The following is a 22051-nucleotide window of genomic DNA, read 5'->3' as shown; positions in this document are numbered from 1 at the left end:
CTAGTGGTTGTCTTGGCAGCCCTCGTTCTTCATCGCAGTGGTGGTCGAGGGAAAACCTTTTGAAGGGCGAGAAAACCTTTTGAAGGGCGAGGGGGGGAGACTTTCACCACCCCCGCAGTAGAAGCCACTCTCACGACGGACGCATCTCTCGGGGTGGGGGCTCACCACCTTCAACAGACGGCGCACAGCGTTTGGTCCCCAGCAGTATTGTCCAACCACATAAACCTGTTGGAGCTGTTAGCGGTGGTCAAAGCACCACATGTGAATCTAAGCAGATACAATCAGAAATGCTCTTACGGTAAGTAATGCATGTCATATGTTTAGAAAAAGGAGGTGACATATTGAATATCTGGCATGGGGGACTAGAAAGGGAAAAAATCCAGCTAATGGAGGTTTGCCTCAGTTTTGTGAACAGTTTGAACATTTTAGACAACGACTGGTGGAAAACCACCAGCAGTCTTGGCATCAATGGAAAGGACATCGATCCGGAGGAGTGGGAGAATACGCAAACATTTGAATGCTGCAATATTAATCAAAAGCAAACCATGCTTGATAGTCATAGAAGCTAGTTACATTGTGTGGATCCATTAGAACAGATGCTATTTCTCCATCCTCAATTTAAACGTGAAATGTACGTGTTGTATGATCTAAACCTGATCGCAATCTAAATAGTGATTTCTTTTGCATTTTTTATCTCAAAGCCACTGGTTCTAAAAGCCAGTACCTTATGATTTAACTTGTTATAAACTGGTTTTGTTTTAGGTGACGGTCCACTTCAAACAGTTTGATGATGCACTATGGATTCGAATTGCTTGGGGGACACACTTCAGAAGCCCCAACCAGTACAGCCCCACTTTTGTTGTCTATCACTCACAAACTCCCTATCTGTTTGTTAGTGGTTTACGGAGCAGTTGGAGGCCACAACTTTGTCAGGTATGTAGGGTAGTTATTGTATTTTCTTTAATGTGCATTATGTACATTCATAGGGTTAAGTCCCAATTGCTGCCAAAATGTTCACAGGGTTGATTCCCTTCTTGCACTGCTGTTCTCCTCCTAGCGCTTTCGTGTCGCCAACACTCTTCAGGGAGGCTGAGTTGCCTTTCTGTTCAGGTGAATCCAATATAACTGCTGTTGCAGTCTCTAGGAATTGTGGTAGCTGTAGTGAAACTATTTTAACAATTCAGGTGACCAGGAAAAGACTCTTCCCCCCCCCCCCCCCCCCCAAAAACGCACATCTTACCCTTGATAGGGGGAGGGGTGAAAACCATAATTATGGCTCTCCAATGTAGGGCTTAATAACCCGGTGCTGCAGCCTCTGGGGCCCGGCTCGCCACAAAATACATTAAAAAACAAGAAGGGGCGAGGCGTGCACTCCAGTTCCTAGCCAATATATTACCTGAAAAAAAGTTACTGGGTTAAACCCCAAGTGTCCAGTACATTCACAGGGTTAAATCCCAATTGCTGCCAAAATGTTCACAGGTTTGATTCCCTTCTTGCACTGCTGTTCTCCTCCTAGCGCATTCGTGTCGCCAACATTCTTCAGAAGGGATTCAACCCTGTGAAAATGTTGGCAGCAATTGTGATTTAACCCTGTGAATGTGAGTGGGGGGTTGCTTGGGGGGGGGGGGGTAAACATAACTGTGCCTGCCCCTCCTCCTGGTGCTGTATAGGTTAACATTGGAAAAGAGTCCCTTTGTCTCCTATCGCTCCCTCGCTCACCTTTTTGGTTGTCAAACCTGGGTGGGTATCCTGTCCCTGGGTTAGCCTTGGTTCTGGAAGAGAGGAGAACCTCACCTGTCTTCTGGTAAATTGTTATTGAACTTTTAAATAGTTTGGACCTAATCACCACCACAAGGCCATTGCATCCTTTTTAAGTAAACTCATGCCTGTAATCAACATTGTATTGGAGCCTGTGACCTTTGGGCACTGGGACCCATACATCTTAGCGCTGGACCTATGAAGAAAGGGATATTGTCTTGTGAATGGTTCCCATAATTTACTGCATCTACATTACTTACCTGCTTATCTTATGATGTATATTAAATTAACCTAATGGTGTATATAGTTGTATTCTAGAGTGTTGTGTGATAATACTACCTGCTAGTTTCATTTTCCAGTGTGTTCTAAAGGCCTAAATGAATGACTGTTGAAGCTAAATTGTTGTGTGGAAACATTGAGGGCCCCTGTCCACGCTCACACTGAGCTGTGACTGCACTCCACGCTACCCTGATTGGGTTTTAGCTAAACTGTTCGAGCTCCCTGTGCACCAGAACTAGGGTGGTCTCCTAAAATCTGTCAGGTAAGGTTGGTGGAGATGAGGCTGTGAAGCAGACCTTTTGTGAGGGGAAAACTGCAGGTCCTGGAGAGGATGAGGTGGGAGCACATGCAGATGAACTGTAAGACAGCAGAGGACCTCAGACCAAACAAAGGCATCCATCTGATGCAGCATCCGGGACTCCTGCAAAAGATGGAACAACCTCAAGGCCAGGTTCCTCTCCCTCACTGACGACCACAGGCATGAGACTTGCGCCACAGCAGTCGACGCCTTCGAATCGCTCGTCCTGACCACATGGTAGGAAAAGGCCAGCATCATTCTCCACATGGAAGGGATAGAGGGCCTCCGCAGTGCTGAAGTGGGAACAAGCAGCCAAGGAGATGCTCATAAGTTTATAAGTTCCCTCTCCCATGAGAATGCACTGTGTAAAAGCATGTGTCCCCAACGTAGATGTGCCCAGTGGTAAGGGGAGCAATCAACTACATGGCAATCTGTACAAAGGCACTGTGACTACATGCATTGGCAAGGGAAGGTGGGTGCTGTTGAAATACGCATGCACCACCGAGGAAATGTACCAATGAAGCCATTGAGCCACAAGTAACACCCATGTGTACTGTGAAAGTCAATTTAGCAACAGGCAAAGTGCCCTTGCATGTGACAAGTACACCCTCAGCAGACACTACTCCCACCTTGTATGCGCTGTACTCATTGGCTTACAAACCACCATACCCAACAGACAAAATGTGTGTAGGATGATCATGTTGCGGAAGTGTCTCGTTAGCCCACGTACTAGTATGTGTGGTGACTGAGAGCATGTCCTTATCCACCCAACCGGCTCCCAGTCAACTTGGGCTGATGAAGCAGGGCCCTCTACTTCCCAGAAGACCTCCACTGGTAGCAGTGTCAAACCTACACCCCTGCACAGGCCAGCCATGCAAAGAACCGGCGGAAGAGCCGTATTTCGGCACCAGGGCCACAGCAGCATGTCCACTGTGCCAAGTGGCGCAACAGCTACAGTCCCCACAAGTGTGCCCAGTGGCCCCTCCACCAGCACTCCACTTGTAGCTGCAGGTGCAGCACCCTCAGCAGCTGCGACTGCCACACCACAGCCGGGCCCTGTGGCCATCCCTGAGGTTGGTGTCACACATGACGGAACACCTGTACCAACCCATCAGACCTCTACCTCCCCCCGCCACCCAGCCTGACACCTGAGGTAGAATGCCTTTCCCATCACCAGGTTGAGCCGGATACTGGGAGTGATGGCCGTTGGACATCTGGCAAAGACGCAAGCTTCAGGTCCCCCTGCTTCAGCCCTGGCCCTCTCCTTAGTCCACATGCAGTGCAATAACACTCACTGAATTGCCACCTGGTGAGGTTGGTTGGATGCCATGGAGTACCACCAGGTCACCATCGAATACCTAGCTGAGATACAAGTGCAGCATCTGCACGCAATACAGGGCAGAGTTCCGGTTTCCTCACAGAGAATTGCAAGTAATAAAGGTTGTTGCTGCAGGACAGTTCCAGTGGGGAGGCGACCGCAGACCTGGTCACAGGTTTCTCTGTCTTGGCAACGGAAGAGACTTCAGAGAATCTGGCAGCAGCTCTCGTGCAGATGGACGCCCAGCAACGGATCTTCTTGGTTCTGGCTTGTTGGTGCCTTTCTAGACTTGGAGAGGGGGGGCGCGGTAGTCCTAACGGACTCAGATACCTCCTCCGAGGATGAGCTGTCTGGCATCAAGGCAGTCCTGGACAAGAGGTTCAAAGAGATCAGGACCTACGGGAGGATCCCGACGAGGCAGACATGGAGAGCAATGGGGGAGCCGACGAGGAGCGGCGGGCTGAGGAGGAACCGGAGGACACCACGCCCCTGCCGACGCTCCCTTCGCAAACGATGCCTCCGCCGCAGGACCGGTCGGACGACATCTTGCTGGCTTTGCAGACCCTGTGCTTAGAGATAAGGACGAGGTTGCCCTTGCCTCCAGACGATCCAGTGGCGCCTGGACCTCCGGGGAGTCCTCCAAACAAGCAGAGGCGAATCCATCCTCCCCCCACCCTTTCATCCTTCACCTCCATCCCCTCTGCCGAAAGATGAGACTGGGATGTAGACGACGACTGGGACGGAAGACCGTGGCGACGATGGAATGGATCTCCTGTTGCCTCCTCCCCGGGCGTTCCCTCCCGACGAAATTGGCTTCTTTCACGCCGTGATCACCAGGGCCTCTGAGCTTTTCCAGCTGTGCCCCGAGGAGCAGAAGAAAGAGGGATTGAGAAGTACCGTGTGTCCCGAACTCCGCTCCTATGTGCCTCAGGGCGCAACCGACCCCGGATTCAGTGGTCTCTGCGGCAGCCAAGAAGAAAGCGGCAGGGGCGACGCCATCATCTTCCTTTTCCCCACCGGACGGTGAGGGGAAGAAGCTAGATGCCATGGGACGTCGGGTCATCTCGTCGGCAGCGATGACCATCAAGGCGGCCAACGCCCTTGCGATCGTGGCCCGCTATGATAGGGAGCTGTAGTTCAAGATTGCTCCCCTCCTGAACTTCCTCCCAGATGACAAGAGGGCGGAAGCTCTTGAAATCCTTCAAGAGGGCGAGGTGGCTTCGGATCACACCTTCACGGTAGCCACAGATATCGGCGACACTGGATTTCGTCAGATGGGCAACAGTGTTGGCCTTCGCCGGCGCGTTTGGCTCTGGGCCACCGATTTCTGTCAGGACGTGCAGACCAGGGTACTGGACATGCCCTTCGACGGAAACAACCTGTTCCGCAAGGCAGTGGACGAGTCACTGCAGGCCATCAAGGCGGACACCGAGACGGCCCGTGCCTTGGGCACTCCATCAGCGACGACCGTCCTTTCGGACCTCCAGAGGCAAATCTCAAGGTGCCTCCAAAGGATTCAGCGGCAGTTCTTCGTCGTACCATCAGGCGGCCCGCTCTTCGTCGCAAGAAGCCTACAGAGGCTGCAGCAAGGCTGGTGGAAATCGTCGTCATCGCCAAGGAGCCATGGGTGGCAAGGCCTCGACGAAACAGGACTGAACTGGCTGTGACATCGGGCCCCCACCTGAGCACCCCGGTGGGAGGCCGGCTGGTGAACTTCGTCAGCAAACAGGACTGAACCGGCCGTGACATCGGGGCCCCACCTGAGCACCCCGGTGGGAGGCCGGCTGGTGAACTTCGTCAGCATGTGGGAGTCCATCTCCCCCGACGGTTGTGTGCTGGATGCCCTGGCCCACTCTGGAGTTCCAGAGGAAGTGCCCCCGTTTCCCACCTGTGGCCAGGAAAGAAAACCACATTCCACAGCTGCTTCTGGAGGTATGAGCAATGCTGAGAAAGGGTGCGATAGAACTCGTCCCAAAGAGGCTCCGGGGCTCCGAGTATACTCGCCGTGCTTCCTCGTCCGCAAGAACAACGGCGGCTGGCGGCCCATCCTAGACCTTTGCTGCCTCAACAAATACATCAAATCCCAGAAGTTCCGGCTGGTCACCCTTCAGCATGTGCTGGGACAACTGGAGGAAGGCGACTTCCTGTCGTCGCTGGACTTGGAGGATGTCTACTTCCACATCCCCATACACAACGGACATTGAAAGTTTCTTAGATTAGTGGTCCAAGGGCGGCACTACCAGTTCAAGGCACTGCCCTTTGGGTTGAAGTCAGCGCCAAGGGTCTTTACCAAGTGCCTGGCACCGGTGGTGGCACGCTACACCTGCAGTGGATCCACGTATACCCCTATCTGGACAATTGGCTCATCCGAGCAAAGACAAGAGAACTCTCCGTCGACCACACAGCAAAGACCATCCACCTGCTCACGGAACTGGGGTTCTCGATCAACTTTGCAAAGTCTTGTTTGGTACCGTCACAGGACGCCCTGTTCCTGGGAGCCAGACTCGACACATTGGCGCGGTTGGCTTCACCGTCGGAGGAGAGCACGAAGGCCATCTTGGGCAAGGTACCAAGGGCTGTTGACCATGGAAGTGGCCAGGGTGAGGTCCATCAAGTCCCTGCTCGGCATGATGTCATGCATCTACCTCGTGCGTCTGTGCAGGTTGCAATTGCGGCCATTGCAGGTGTTCCTCGTCGCCCATTGGATGCAAGTGGCGGGAAGCTTCGAAGACGAGATCTCCCTCAACGAGACTTTCTGTCAAGTGATCCGGTGGTGGGGCACCCGCGCGCATCTCGCGGCAGGCATGGACTTCCATACCCCAGCGCATCAGGAAACGGTGACGACTGACGCCTCCCTGAAGGGATGGGGAGCGCACACTGGAGATCTCCACACAAGTGGCCTTTGGCTACCGGAGGAGAGGTCACTGCACATAAACGTCCTGGAGCTCCGGGACGTGTTCTGGGCCCTCGGGTCTTTCCTTCCGTCCCTCAAGGGCAAAGTGGTACTGGTCTTCACTGACCACACCACCACAATGTTCTATATCCTGAAGCAGGGGGGCACCAGATCCCCAGCCCTATCCAAGGAAGTGCAGGATCTGTGGCACTGGGCCATTGCCCAGGGGATGTTCCTGGTACCCTTTCATCTGGCAGGAGTAAAGAACACCGTCGCTGACTCACTCAGCCAGGAGCTGCGCTCTTGCCTCGAGTGGGAGCTTCGGCAGGATCTCCTATTCCGACCATGGGGCAATCCCCAGATCAATCAGTTTGCGACTGCGACGAACACCAAGTGCCGGAGGATTGCCAGCAGGTTTCCCCAGCCGGGGAGCATGGGCGATGCATTCTCCTTCCCCTGGGACGGCCTGTTCCTTTATGCGTTCCCACCGTTGCCGTTGCTTCTGCGACTCATCAGTCAACTCAGACGGTCCCGGTGCAGGATGATCCTCGTCGCACTGGCGTGGCAGAGGCAGATCTGGTTCCTGGACCTTCTGGACATGTCAGCGTCCCCCCCTCCCCTGCAATCAAACAGCCGACGGACGCAGATCTTCTCGCCAGGGAAGGCGGCGCTATCCTACATCACGACCTAGGATCGCTGAACTTGCATGCCTGGCTCCTGCAGTACTAGAGTTTGGAGGCTGCGATATCCCGGCGGACTGCAAGGAGGTACTTGCAAAGGCCAGGGCGTCCTCGACTCTTAAGTGCTGTGGACATAAATGGAAGAGGTTCTGTGTCTGGTGCCATGCACAGAAACCCTCTACGGATTACGACCCCTCAAGTGCTGCCGTACTTGCTTTCGCTGGCCAATGCAGGGCTGGCTCATGCCTCCATCAAAATCCATCTGGCGGCTATCTCCCGCTACACCAGAACTCCAGGGCGGTCGTCGCTGTGGTCTCACCGCCTAGTGAAGGAGTTCATGAAATGACTGTTCCTCTCGTTCCTGCCAGTGAAGGCTCCGGCCTCGGCGTGGGAGCTCAATGTGGTGCTGACTAGGCTCATGGGCCCTCCATTCCAGCCTTTGCATGCGGCACCGCTGAAGTTCCTATCGTGGAAGACGGCGTTTCTTGTGGCCATCACCTCCGCACGACGAGTGGGAGAGATCCAGGCCCTCTCCTGTAAGCCTCCATATCTGACATTCCACGAGACGCGGGTAGTGCTGAGGCCGCACCACTCCTTCATGCCCAGGGTGCCGTTGGACTTCCATCTCAACGAGCCCTTGGTGTTACCTGTTTTCTTCCCGTCGCCTTCGTCACCGGCTGAGAGGACTCTGCACTCGCTGGACGTGGCTAGAACGCTGAAGTTCTACGTGGACCGCACAAAGAGTTTTCAGAAGACATCACAGCTGTTTCTGAACTTTGGCCCTGTGAACCAAGGGAAGGCCCTCTCAAAGGCTTCCATTTCCAGATGGCTCTCCGGCTGCATCATGCACCGTCACCGGTTGGCAAACCGACCGTTGCCCGGCCGTCCGAGCCCATTCGACCAGAGCGATCACTGCTACTACGGCGTTCCTGTCTCGTGTGCCCCTGCTGGACGTCTGCAGGGCTGCTACGTGGAGGTCGACTCACACCTTGACGAAATTCTACTGTCGACCGGGATTCCAGGGAGGAGTCCCAAGTCGGCCAGGCAGTGCTGCGCAACCTGTTCGCTTGAAGGTGAGCCTGGTGAGGAGATAAGAGATGCTTAATGTTGAGTTGTTAAAATTCTTAATGTTGAGCCTTGCCACCTCCCGTGGTTGTGCATGTGTGTACTGCTATGTATTCTTGTATTTAGGAGCATGTGAATCCATGCCAGACCCCATGCTGGAGAAGGAACAAGTTACTTACCTGTAACTGTTGTTCTCCAGCATGGGTCTGGCATGGATTCACATGCGAACCCTCCCTCCAACCCCTCTGCGGTTTTTCTCTTGGTCCTACTGCCACTTTATGTGCTACCAAATCTGAAGATGGCTGCCAAAGGAGGGGCTTGGGTAGAGGGTAGTCATTGGCTGGGGGAAGTATGACCCAGAGACCAGTGATTGGTTATTAGTAGAAAGACAGTTCAGAAACAAAACTGAAACTGTTTTTTTTTCTTTACCGAGGATTCCCAGCCTGACAGAGAATATTAATGAGCATGTGAATCCATGCAAGACCCATGCTGGAGAACAACAGTTACAGGTAATTAACTTGTTCCTTTTCCTGACCGTGAACTATTCGTAGCTCCGGTAGCGTTAAATCACGGGAGCCATGTTTTTCAAGATAGCGTAGGAGCCCCCTTTGGTTGAATAAGTCCTGGTCTTTTTTTTGCCATTTCTTTGTGGAAAGGTCCTTCTAGAGCTTGTCTCTGTGCGCCAAATTGGGTTTGGTCCCTTTTGTTCATTCGCCTTTGGCGGGCTTCAGGAGTGAAGACTGCCTCTGGCGCCCGAGTGTCTGGGGTGGGCAGGAAGTGAGGGAGGTGTCCGAAACTCCCTGTGCTTAGTCTCCTAGGAGACCCAAATGCACTCTGGCATGATTGGCTGGCTGATGTGTCCGGCAAGGACAGCCACCCTGCTGTGTGAGTGGCAGCTAGGCTGGAATGAATGGGAGAGAACTGAATAAAAGGCGAGTAGCTTGGCTTGGAAGGCAGTCGACCACTGGACGAAGAAACCGAAGAAGATCTTGAAGAGGACGCCTGCTGTAACTCCTGGACTGTTGGTTTGCCCGGTGAAGCCCTGCTGCAGTGCCTTCCTTCCATTTTCTAATAGACAGAGAAGCCCCCTGCAAGGACGACTTCTCCCTTTTGAGTTGGTGGGACCAATAAACTCGACAGTAAGCCACCTGGATACTCGCCTCAGAGCTGGTTGAATTTCCTCAGAGTTGCTGCAGGAAACCGTAGAACCAGGGAGGGAGACACCAGTTTGTGTGCTCTACTTACAGCCACCGGATTCGAAGTTTTGCCAAGCTTTTTGACTGTTAAAGTGCAGTGCAGGAGTCCCCGCAACGTCCTCTGTCTTGTCCCCTCGACTGAGGCTCAGGAAGAGCGAGATCGGCAGGAACTGCCAGAAACGGAGTCATCAGGTGCCTCTTTTTTACTTCACTTGTAAGGTACTGTAAAACCAGACTGAGTACTTGCCTCTCGCAGTGAAAGTGCTTGAAACTTTCCCAACTCAAAGGCCTAATCAGATTGTGACCCAACATATGAATCTTCTTGCTACAAACTATTCCTAAGAACTTTTGCAGAGACTTTTCCGTTTAACTACCAGAACTGCTTTATCCTATCCAAGACTTTAGCCAATTGACTTTGGCCTACCCTATTGAATTAAATTGACTCTTCTGGTGAACTCAAAATATTTGCACTGTCTAAGAATAATTGTAACCTTTCATGTTCTAATAATCTTTGATTGTACTGCTCTTGAAAAGTATTCTGAAATAGTATTGAAGTGCATTTGTGTGTATTATATAATTGCCTCCTTCTATTGAATGTTTCATAACTGACAGATAAATTAATAAGTATTTATCAAAGAAACCTTGCGTGTAAGTTCATTTGAACACCTGTGATTGTAGACCGCTGTGTAACATCCTTACAGCTCACATTCCCTCTTGAGAGGATCCTGGCTGCTCAGCACCGCTACCAAAACTGTGTAGTACAGACTTGTACCAAAGGGTTGGTTTTGCTTACCCTGTAGTCATAGATGCTTGTAGTGTTCCCAGAGGGTAGTGCATTCAAACTTTGTCTAACGGTGCAATCGGGGTGGCATGGCTCTGAGTAAGTGCAGCCAGGGCAGCACAGCTCTGGATAAGTTCAAGGAGGCAGGGGGGTTGTATGGGTTACAGATGCCCACGATGCCCTTGGGCTGTTTGCGCGCGTTATAAATGTTAATACATTACAGCCCCTAAGTGCACGGTATGCCAGGAGACTGTGCAAGGAAGACTGGTCATGGAGTAGCCGGGTGCCCAGTGAGAGACTGGGGGTACCAAGCAACCAATGGGCGCACAGACGGGTAAGTTGGCAAGGAAGCGAGAGAGAACAGGTGGAGGAGAAAAGGAAGGTCTTGGGCCGCTTCCGGAAACTTCAGGTGGTCCGCCTCAAGTTTGAGGGGCAGGCCGTTCAGAGGGAGGCACCTGCAGAGAAGAGGGATCCCCCCCCACTCTCTGCTTGGAGAGGCATCTGACCCTCAAAAGTTAGAGGTACCTGAGCGATAGGCTCTAGAAGGTATATATATATATATTTTTGTATTTATCTAGTTTTTAGTTTGATTCTCACACTTTTTACAACTATTACATTGCGCACTCATTGGTATTTACATATATACAATCCTTTTCAGTTCATCGTATAATTACGTATGTACATTAATACCGATTCATTTTAGCAACATGTTTACAGTTATATTACAAATAATTCTAGTTCACAGAAGTAGCCACAGACCCATGCATTCCAGTTAAATTAAAAATCCCATCAGAGGCATTTGATCTAAATTAGCCATATCTAACAACCTTATGTCTAGGTATTATTCAGTTATTGTGACATATACCGTACATCGTCCATGCAAGCATTTGCAATTACTTTTTTTTTCTTTTTTTTTTTCTCAAGTTCTATATCAAGTATTTTCAGAAAGCGTACCAAACCTAACATCAAAGTAACATTAGATCCCCACATACAATGGATCCGCAGCATTTCTCTCCCGAACTCAGTGGGGCTGATATTTATATCACATAGATAGGATACGAGATGTCTCAAAGTATGTACAGTACACCAAGTGGTTTAGTGATTCCAATTGTGAAGGAAGGTATTTAGGCAGAGAGAGTTGGATATAGTGAGGGCCCCCGCCCCAGAAAGCCTTGTAGACGATGCAAACGATCTTGAACTTGATCCTTGCCCGCACCGGGAGCCAGTGGAGAGATTTCAGGGCAGGAGAGATGCAGTCCCTGGGCTTGAGGCAAAGGATAATTCTCGCAGTCCTGTTCTGGATTAATAGCAGGGGGCACAGATTAGTTGGAAAGGGGGAGAAAGAGGCTGTTGCAGTAGTCCAGCCTGGAGAGACCCAGGGCTCTTCAGACAGTGAGCTTCTCCAGCATGGGGTCTGGCATCGATTCACAGGCTCATAAAAATTCCTTGTCAGGCTGGGAATCCTCTGTAAAGAAAAAATCGGCTTCATTTCTGAAATGTCTTTCTCCTGACAACCAATCACTGAGCTCTGGGTCATGCTGCCCCCAGCCACTGACTGCCCTCTACCTAAGCCCCTCCTCTGGCAGTCCTCTTCAGAATTGTACTGCACGTTGAAGTGTTGGGATTCCTCGTGCTTAGCTCTTGAGCTTTTACTGCGTTTTTTGGAAGAGTTTTACTCTATTTTTCGTACACTCGAGCCTTGTGCTCCATCGATCAACCTTCCGATTAAAGGGGACCTGTTTTTCTGACTTTTCAACACCCCTTTCAAGGGTGGATTTTCATCGAGTTTCTTCTTGGGGGGGCTAAGCCGCGTGGACCATGTCGGAGGAGATGGGATTCAGTGCCCTTGCTCAAGATTTGCTTAGACTCCGGCTTATGGAATGTCTTCTCGGACAACACGCATTTCCAATGTCTTTACTGCCTGTACCCGACACACAAGGAGGAAGATTGTGCATATTTCCAGGAGATGGTGTCCTGCACGCTGAAGGATCGGCCTAGCTGGCTCACGGAACGGCTGCATGCCAATGTCGCTGCACCCGGTGCGTCCCGTGAGCATGCCTCCCCTGATCCCTAGAAAGCTGAGCCGTCTTCTAAGACCTTTTGAGGGCACCCCTCCCGTGGGGGTCCAACATATAAGCACCACAAGTCTACTGCCACCGGGAGCGCTGTTGCAACGGCTCCTCTGCGGCCAGGGCAATTACGGCATCTCCAGCAACTTCAACCACCAGCCAACGCTCTGGATCCTCGTCCAAGAGGAAGTCTGACCATCCGGGCAAACTCAAGGAGAAGCACAAGACTGAACTGCTGGAGAAGGCCAAGGGGAAGCCGGGCTCTGACCCTCCCCCTAAGGAGAATGTCTCGGGGGCGTCCAAGGCCAAGCAGGACAAGGGACTGGTCCTGTCCGTGAAGGCCCAGGTACATCTGACGAAGGCAGTGCTGTCCCTTGGGAAGCCCGCCATGGTGGATCCACCGGACGCAACCACGAAGGTGTGTGTCAAACCCCCCCTCCCCCCAGGAGAGAGTTCACTGTTCAGCCCATAGAGAAGATGCCAACCATTTCTACGAAACCATCAGCTCTGGCTGTGAAGGAGGGGGGGGGGAGTAGTCCTCCAGCGCACGGATATCTCCTCAGAGGAGGAGCTTACTTACCTCTGGACCATCCAGGAGAAGGTGCACATCAAGAGCAAGCCCTATGTCGGGGTTCTGACGAAATCGACGACTAGGAGGAGCACATTGAGGTCCCGAGCGGCCAGTTGACACCCCAGGCACCAGTTCTGCCTCCTCCTCAGTTGTCACCTCCACCTCAACAGCCACCTGGAGACATCTCTGTGGACATTCTCTCGGCTCGGCATACTCTGGTCTCGGAGATACGGACGAGGATGCCTGGTAAGCCGGTGGCGCCGACACCGACGGGGAACCACCGGCCAAGAAAAGGAATGTACACCTCCGTGCCCCCCCTTCGCCTCCCTCTCCCCTTGCCCCCGAGGGATGAGACGGACCCGGACATGGCGACGACTGGCACGGATGATGGCGGGGAGGGGGACCCACCGTCGCCACCTCCCCGATCCTCCCCTCCTGACTAGATCGGTTTGTTCCACACCCTGATCTCCAGGGCTTCGGAGGTCTTCCAGTGCTTTCCAGAGGAGGAGGGCTTCCTATATCAGCGCCGCAAGGCAAAGGGCAAGACCGTCCTCTTGGTCCCACTGCTGGATGGCATCTGGGACGAGGGCTGGTCTCTCATGAAGAACCCTTCCACGGCTGCAGCGAGGAGGGACCGTATGAGAAGTAGAACAGGGTGCCGGACTCTGCGCCCAAGTGCCTACGGACTCTGCTGTCCCCAGAGTCTGTGGTGTCAGCGGCGGCCAAGAAGTAGTCTCCTCTTTGGCAGCATCCACCCCTCCAGACAGTGAGGGGAAGTAGTTAGATGCCATAGGACGAGTTATCTCAACGCTCCCGTCATTGTGGCTCGCTACGAGCAGGAGCTGTGGTTATAGATCACTCCTATTCCGGACTTCCTTCCCGACAAGAGGTCGGAAGCATTGGAGATTGTGCAGGAAGGCGAGGTGGCGTCGAACCACGCCATCACGGTGGCCACGGGCATCGCGACACAGGGTTCCACCAAATGGGCGACACCGTTTGCCTTCGTCGTCGGTGCTGACGTAAGGCCACCAATATTCGCCAGGACGTTCAGTCGAGGGTGTTGGACATGCCCTTCGACGGGAACAATCTGTTTGGTAAGGCTGTAGATGAGTCTCTTCAACCCATAAAGGCGGGCATGGAGACGGCTCATGCCTTGGGCACGCTTCAACAGTGACGTCTGTCCTTTCGGACCTCAAGCAGCAAGTCCCAAGGATCCTCCAAGGGGTTCGGCGGGAGTTCCTCGTCCTACCGCCAATCCTCCCGCTCTTCAGCCCAGGAAAACGGGGGCCGTTCCAAGAATTTTGGAGGAGGACTTTGTCGTCGCCAGGGTCCCCAAGCTGGCCCTTCCACGTCCAAGCAGGATTGAACTGGCTGTGGCGTCTGCCCCCACCTGTGCACCCCAGTGGGAGGCCACCTGGCAAACTTCGTCAGCGTGTGCAAGACCATCTCCACCGACCGATTTAATGCTGGATGCTCTCGCCCAGAAACTCAGAGTTTCTACGGAAGTGTCCCCTTATACCACTAGTGGCCTGGCAGGAGAACCACGTCACACAGCTGATGCTGGAGGTACGGGCCATGTTAAAGAAAGGTGCAATAGAGTTTGTCCTAAAGAAGCTCCGGAGTGTACTCAAGGTACTTCCTTGTGAAAAAGACCAGGGGCTGGAAGCCCATTCTAGATCTCTGTCGGCTAAACAAATACATAAAGTTCCAAAAGTTCTGGATGAAAACTCTTCAGCACATGCTCGGACAGCTCGAAGAGGGAGACTTTCCGTTGTCGCTGGACTTGGAGGAGGCTTACTTACACATACCCATCCACAAGGGACACCGCAAGTTTCTGCGCTTTGTGGTTCAGGGGAAGCATTACCAGTTTAAGGCCCTTCCCTTTTGGATTGAAGTCGGTGCCAAGGGTTTTCACCAAGTGCCTGACACCGGTGGTGGCGAGGCTGCGTCTGCAGTGGATTCATGTCTACCCGTATTTTTACAACTGGCTTATCCAGACCAGCTCGAGGGACATTAGTCGATCACACGGTGGGGACTGCCCGCCTCCTGCCTGCACTGGGGTTCTCAGTGAACTATGCAAAGTCCTCCTTGATTCCATCGCAGTACTTGCTGTTTCTGGGGTCCCGGCTCAACACTGTGTCGTGCCTGGCATCTGTCAGAGGAAAGGATAGTGGCCATCTTTTGTGCAATGGCTGTTGGCACTGAAGGTCGCCACGGTGAGGACCATCAAGTCTCTGCTCGGCATGATGTCGTCATGCATCTACCTCTTATGACTCTGCAGGCTAAGGATGCATCCACTACAGGAGTTCCTCGACGACCGTTAGATTCAGGTGTCTGGAAGCTTCCAGGATAAGATCCCGTTCGACGAAAGCTTCCGTCGGGCGATAAGGTGGTGGGAAGTTCGCGCACATCTGTCTCGGGCGTGGATTTACAGACCCCACCGCACCAGGAGACGGTCATAATGGACGTTTCGCTGGAAGGGTGGGGAGCTCACACCGGAAGTCTTAACGCAAGAGGCCTTTGATGTGCAACGTCTTCTCCTCCGGCAGCCAATGTGCTGGAGCTGCGAGCAGTGTTTTAGTGTGTTGGGCCCTCAAGTACTTCCTTCCCTCAAGGGCAAGGTGGTGCCGGTCTTCATGGACAATACCACCACAATGTTTTATATCAGGAAAAAGGGGGGCACCAGATCCCCGGTGCTCTCCAAGGAGCACAGGGGATATCCTTGTCCCGTTTCATCTGGCAGGAAAGCACACTTTCGCCGACTCTCTCAGCAGGGCGCTGCACTCTTGCCACAAATGGGAGCTTTGGCAGGACCAAGTGGATCTCCTGTTCCGCAGATGGGGCAATCCCCAGATCGATCTGTTTGCGACGAACACCAAGTGCAGGAGGTTCGCCAGCAGGTTTCCCCAGCCGGGGAGCATGGGGGACTTCTCAGCATGTTGGCGCCCCCTCCAGTCAAGCTTCCAGTGGTCGCAGATCTTCTCACCAGGGAAGGGGGCGCAATTCTGCACCACGACCCAGGATCGCTGAACCTCAGAGGCACAGCTTCACCTCACTGATGAGGACCAACAAGGCTGAAACACGTGTATGGGGTTGCTGTTGGTACTCTTGTTCAGAGAGGAATTGCATTTCGGTGCTGGACTGCCCATGTGGGCGGGACAAATACTGATATGCAAATGGATATTTCCCTTCTGTGAAAGGTACAGTGAGCAAAAAGCATGTGCTGCAAACTCTCATCTCCGAAATGGTTATCATGCCATGTTCTTTCTGATGAGCGCCTACTACCTTTTTTTTAAAATAATCGCTGAACTTAAAGGCCTGGCTCCTGCAGCGTTAGAGTTCGGTGGATACGATCTCCCAGCAGACTGCAAGTAGTTGCTTGCCAACTCCAGGGCATTGTCTACACTAAAATGCTACGGACATAAATGGAAGAGGTTCGCCGTTTGGTGCTGTGCACAGAAGATCGACCCTCTACAAGTCACGGCTCTGCAGGTACTGCCGTATTTGCTGTCGTTGGCCAAGGCAGGGCTGGCCCATGCCTCCATCAAAGTTAATCTGGTGGCTGTCTCCCGCTACACCAGATCTCCGGGACGGTCGTCGTTGTGGTCGCACCGTCTGGTTAAGGAGTTTGTCAGAGGACTGTTCCGTTCATTCGCACCGGTGATGGCTACAGCCCCGGCGTGGGTACTCAATGTCGTAATCACTAGGCTCATGGGTCCTCCGTTCGAACCTATGCATTCAGCTCTGCTGAAGTTTTTGTCGTGGAAGACAGTGTTCCTTGTGGCAATCGCCTCTGCACGACGAGTGGGAGAGATTCAGGCCCTGTCCTGTAAGCCACCTTACTTGACTTCACAACATGAGGGTGGTGCTGCGGACACACCCCTTCTTCATGCCGAAGGTACCGTCATCTAACAAGCCCTTGGTGTTGCCTGTGTTTTTTTTTCCCCGACGCTGGCTGGAAGGACTTTGCACTCGCTGGATGTGGCTAGAGCGCTGAAGTTCTATGTGGACCACACAAAGCGTTTCTGGAAGACGTCGCAACTTTTTGTGAACTTTGGGCGTGTGAACCATAGGAAGGCCCTCTCCAAGGCTTCAATTTCCAGGTGTCTCTCCGGCTGCATCACCCATTGTCAACGGTTGGCAAACCGACCGTTGCCTGGCCGTTCGAGAGCCCATTCGACCAGAGCGATCGCTGCTACTACGCCGTTCCTGTCTGGTGTGCTCCTGCTGGGCGTCTGCAGGGTTGCTACGTGGAGGTCGATGCACACCTTCACAAGATTCTACTGCATCGACAGGGATTCAGTGCTGCGCAACCTGTCCGCTTGAAGGTGAGCCTTGCCACCTTCCGTGGTGGTGCATGTGTGTACTGCTATGTATTCTTTATTCATGAGCATGTGAATCCATGCCAGACCCTATGCTGGAAAAGGAACAAGTAACTAACTTACCTGTAACTTGGTCCTTCCCCACTTTACGTGCTACTAAATCTAAATATGGCTGCCAGAGGAGGGGCTTAGGAGTATGACCCAGAGCTCAGTGATTGGTTGTTAGGAGAAAGACATTTCAGAAATGAAACTGAAACTAATTTTTTTCTTTACCGAGGATTCGCAGCCTGACGGGGAATATTCATGAGCATGTGAATCTATGCCAGACCCATGCTGGAGAACAGTTGCAGGTAAGTTGCTTGTTCCTTCTGGGGGGAAGGTGACAAAAAGTAGAATACCTCTGAGCAGATGCTGCTGGAAGTGGGCCGTCTTGGCAAGGTCCGTAATGTGAGGAGAGGAGAGTAGAAAATGGCACCAAGGTTTTTTTTTTTGCCTTCCAGGCCAGTGAGCGTAGAGGGCCCAAGAGCAAGGAAAGCGGGAGCAGGGTTCCTCAGGGTGTGGGGGGAAAATGGGGGTGGGGAGGTTGGGCAGTTGAGGTTTGAGGTAGGTGGAAGTAGGGTTCAGTAAGGGGGAGGGAGTGTGTGGAATTTGTTTTTGAGACCAAAATGAGTAGCAGGAATAAAGATCAGGATGGCGACATTAAAAGTAATAACGTATAATGTGAGGGGACTAAACACCCCCATTAAAAGGAAAAAGGTGGAACACCTGGCGAGGGGGACGAAAGCAGCCGTATTAATGTACCAGGAAACGCACTTTAAGAAATTTGACAAAAGCCTCTTAAGACTGAGAGTCTGCATCAGGGGGAAAATAGAGCAATATATTTTGGATAACGACATGGGACTCACAACAGGGATACTATGGGATGCATTTAAGGCAGTGTTGATGGGGGAATTGATGTCCCTAAAAGCGAGTGGAGACAAACCAAGGCGTAGGTGGGAAGAGGAGCTGGAGGGGAAACTAAAAGAGATCAATGGGAAATGTCAAAGAATCCGACCAAGAAACCAGCCCTAAGACCTATTCAGGGCCAATTAGGAATTTTGCGCAACAAGCAAGCAGGAAAGGTGCTCTTATACCTAAAAACAGGTACTATATAAAAGCCAGCAAGGCATATCCGCTTCTGGCAAGGCAACTAAAGACGCAGGAGAACAATAGGACTGTGATGCCCATAAGACATTAACTTCCTGGAGCTCTTGGCAGTCCTCAAGGGTCTTCAGGCTTTTTAGCAACATCTCCAGGGTCAGGCGGTACAGGTCCTCACAGACCGCACCAGGGCCATGTTCTATCTGAACAAGCAGTGAGGCACACAGTCTGTCCAAATGATCCCAGAAAATATGGAGGAGGGCACTCGAGCAGAACATGTTTTTAACGTCCCAACATGTTCCTGGGTAACTCAATTCTCTGGCAGACACCTTAAGCAGACACCCTGTACAAGAAGAACACCAGTGACAACTCGACAGATATCCTTGACAGAATGTTCTGTCTATGGGGCCACCCCCCACTAGACTTGTTCGCCACAAAGCAAAAGGCAAAATGCCAATACTTGGCGTCCAGGTTTCCCCAGCCAGGGTCCAAAGGGAATGCCCTGTGGATGAACTGGTCAGGGAAATTTGCTTACCCCTTCTCCCCCGCACACCCCTCCACCCCTGACACCACTCCTGAGCAGGATAGTGCACAAGGTGCACCAGGAAGAAGTAACCGTGATCCTGGTTGCTCCTATGTGGGTGAGACAGCCTTGGTTTCCACATCTCCTCAAACTGCTGATGTGCGACCCAATCAAGCTCCCGTGCAAGTACAACATGTCGACACAACACAAGGGGGTATCCCTCCACCCACGACCACAATCAATAAACTTGGCACCTTGGCTCGTGTTGTCAGAGTTTGGCCACTTAAACCTTCCACAAAGGTGTATGGATATCCTAAAGAGGCACGAAAACCCAACACCAGACACTACTATTTTAATGAATCGAAAAGATTTGTGATACAGTGCACATCACAATCACTAAGCCCATTAGAATGTTCTCCAGCTAACGTTCTACACTATATGCTTTACTTACTAGACTCAGGCCTAGTATTTTATCCCTTGAAGGTACATCCGTCGGCCCCGGTCCTACACCACTTCACAGAACAAGGTGTCCTGGTGGAAAGTCCCTGTCATTAAAGCATTCATTGAAGGAGTAAAGAGGCTATACCCCAATTTCCAACCCTCCCCCAAGTTGGGATCTCAATGTTGTGCTCTCCAAGCTCATGGGGCCACCCTTTGAGTCCATGCACAAGGCCAGCCTAAAGCATCTTACCTATAAAACTGCATTCCTAGTTGCCATCGCTTCCATAAGACGAGTCAGTGAGCTACAGGCTTCATCTGTGCAAGACCCCTTTTTCATCATACACAAGGACAAGGTAGTCCTCTGAACACATCGTAGGTTCTCAACTAGGTTCTTTTCAAAGTTCCATGCTAAGCCCGGCGCGCAAAGGGCGATTTACTTTTTGTGGAGGAGCTACTGTTTGGCTGTTTGCTGCGAGCGGTGAGCGAGATAGCGGCTGCAGAACGCTGCTGCCAGCCCTCCCGCTTACGCAGCGAGAATAACGAACGCCGGCTATTGAAGAGTCACGTGAGCCGGTGTGGTGATGTCGACGGCGCAACTAAATATGCCGAGGCATCGACAATCGGAGCCTGGAGCAAAGGACCACGTGACGAACGGCCAAAGAAATCAAGTAAGTGCAATTGAAGAAAATGTTCGCTACAAAGTTCCCACAGCAAAAGTTGTAAAAACTGTGAACATGATTGAAACGTCTGAGTATGATGAAGCCAAAGTAACAAGGCACCAAAACTTTAGTACAAGAACTAAGAGCCTCCCAGAAATTCTGGGAGGCCTAAATGCTCCGATTTACACCGAATCAGGGGTAGTATGCACTGAGATCGAGCAAGGGAGATTGAGCTCACATAACCAAGTGGAGTCTCGGGCAACAAGCTGCCTCCAAAAAAAAACAAACAGGAACGAAATAACAAACGGCCCCCTACCGGCGGCATTAATGGAGGCGAGCCCCGGATTATTAGCCACACTTGATGATGGCATCTATACAGCAACAAGTGACCAATGTGACCTTATAGACACCGATGAAAGGGTTGGAGAAAAAGCAATCAAAGGAGACAAATGGACGTCATCACAAAATGACTTTGAGATTAATGATGACAAGATCATAATAAATACCAACGAGGATGTATTTACATCCGAGGCCATACAAAAACAAAAAACACCGAAGAAAACAGAGGCTAGAAATGGCCGTCCTCCAGAGACCACACACACAAATGTAGATGTTTTACACAGGAGAGACTCAACTGCAATCGCAAATAAATTGTCAAATGATTTGAGAATCACAAACCAAACTTTGACCATAAACTATTCAGTTGACACTAATGCAACCAGTCCACAGGAAAGACTACTGACGACGAAAGCCAAATTGAGACCAAGTCAAACTATAACATATAAACGGTCAGATGATAAAGCATATGAAACTTACAAGGCCCAGCCATTAAAAAGACGTAAAACAGATTGCAGTCCTACTGAGCCTCTCATGTGTTCTAAAAGAAATGACAGCAAATTGAGCGGGAACGATAGACACTCAAACCAATTGAAACGTGACAGAAGAAGTCTAATTGTCTGTCAACGTCCGAACCAGACGACTCGAATGTCACCGACACAGATTCTACTACAGACTCCTCGCTAATGGAAAGACAATTCCCGAAAATATGAAGAGGCCCAGGCAATCAGCCGAAACGGAGAAAAACGCCAAATGATGACTAACAACGTAAATGGTGCACAAACCTAATAGGTCAAATTATAAATGAACTTCGACCAAATCTCACTTCTGCGCTGACAATCACGGTGGCTCCATTGATAGTTATATGAGCAACTGAATGAAACAAGTAAGGATCAAAACACGCTTATGGCTTTGCTGAACTCCAAAATAGTAAATATAGAAATGGAAATTGTTGACATGAAACAGGCAAAAAATGATGTCAAGTCATATGAGCTAATGACAATGTTGCTCAAAGAACAAATGAAAACAAATGCGGAGGACAAAAGACTTCCAGCAGAATTGGCGAGAGAAGCGATTCAAATATATAAAAACCAAACGCATTTGACAAAAAAGCAGAACACGATTGACAGCGAGCAGGAAACAACTGAAAATGTCAATAAAAATCTGTATCAAGAGGGAAGGCAAGGCTCGCTGGACCAACAAGACCAGATGTGGATTAACAATGTTGCAGTCCAGAAAACAAAACATTCTTCAAGTAAAACAATGCAAGATACTTCAATAGTCGAAGTACTTGATCTGGACAATATAGAAAGTCGCGGTCAGAAGAAAACAGAATGTATACATAAAGCCACAGAAATTACAACGATAAGCTTCGGAATAGAAAATGAAATTGAAAATCAACCCTCTACCTCTGCAACTGCAGATGGTTTACCACCAATATCTATGAATGTAGCTGATTGGGATGGTTCTCCAGAATTTTCTGCAAATGTCGAAGCTGTGGCTGAAGTGCCTGCTAACGTTGAGGATCCATTAAACGTGCCTCTAACTCCAGTAAATAAAGAGCGAAGCAAAGTTCCTCCAAGCGCATATTTCTCAATATTTAATAAAAAAACAAAGATCCAAGTCCAGCGAAAACTGGTGAGAAAGTGAACTCAAAGAAACAAACGAGAAAGACAAAAAATATGCCGAAACGGAAAAATAACCAAATAAGAAGTTCGAGCA

General features: G+C 51.1%; 1 protein-coding gene across 1 annotated transcript in view; it reads left to right on the top strand.

Moving 5' to 3' along the window:
* Positions 1 to 22051, top strand: part of CENPN (centromere protein N) — a 270163-nt gene that overhangs the window by 64701 nt on the left and 183411 nt on the right. The window contains exon 6 of the mRNA XM_069652847.1: positions 763 to 933. Within this exon, the coding sequence (XP_069508948.1) occupies positions 763 to 933 (171 nt within the window). The remainder of the gene's footprint in view (positions 1 to 762; positions 934 to 22051) is intronic.

This window comes from Ambystoma mexicanum, chromosome 1p (assembly GCF_040938575.1).
Source record: "Ambystoma mexicanum isolate Mex_15411 chromosome 1p, UKY_AmexF1_1, whole genome shotgun sequence".
NCBI lineage: Eukaryota > Metazoa > Chordata > Amphibia > Caudata > Ambystomatidae > Ambystoma > Ambystoma mexicanum.
This window is presented reverse-complemented; position numbering and strand designations above follow the sequence as displayed.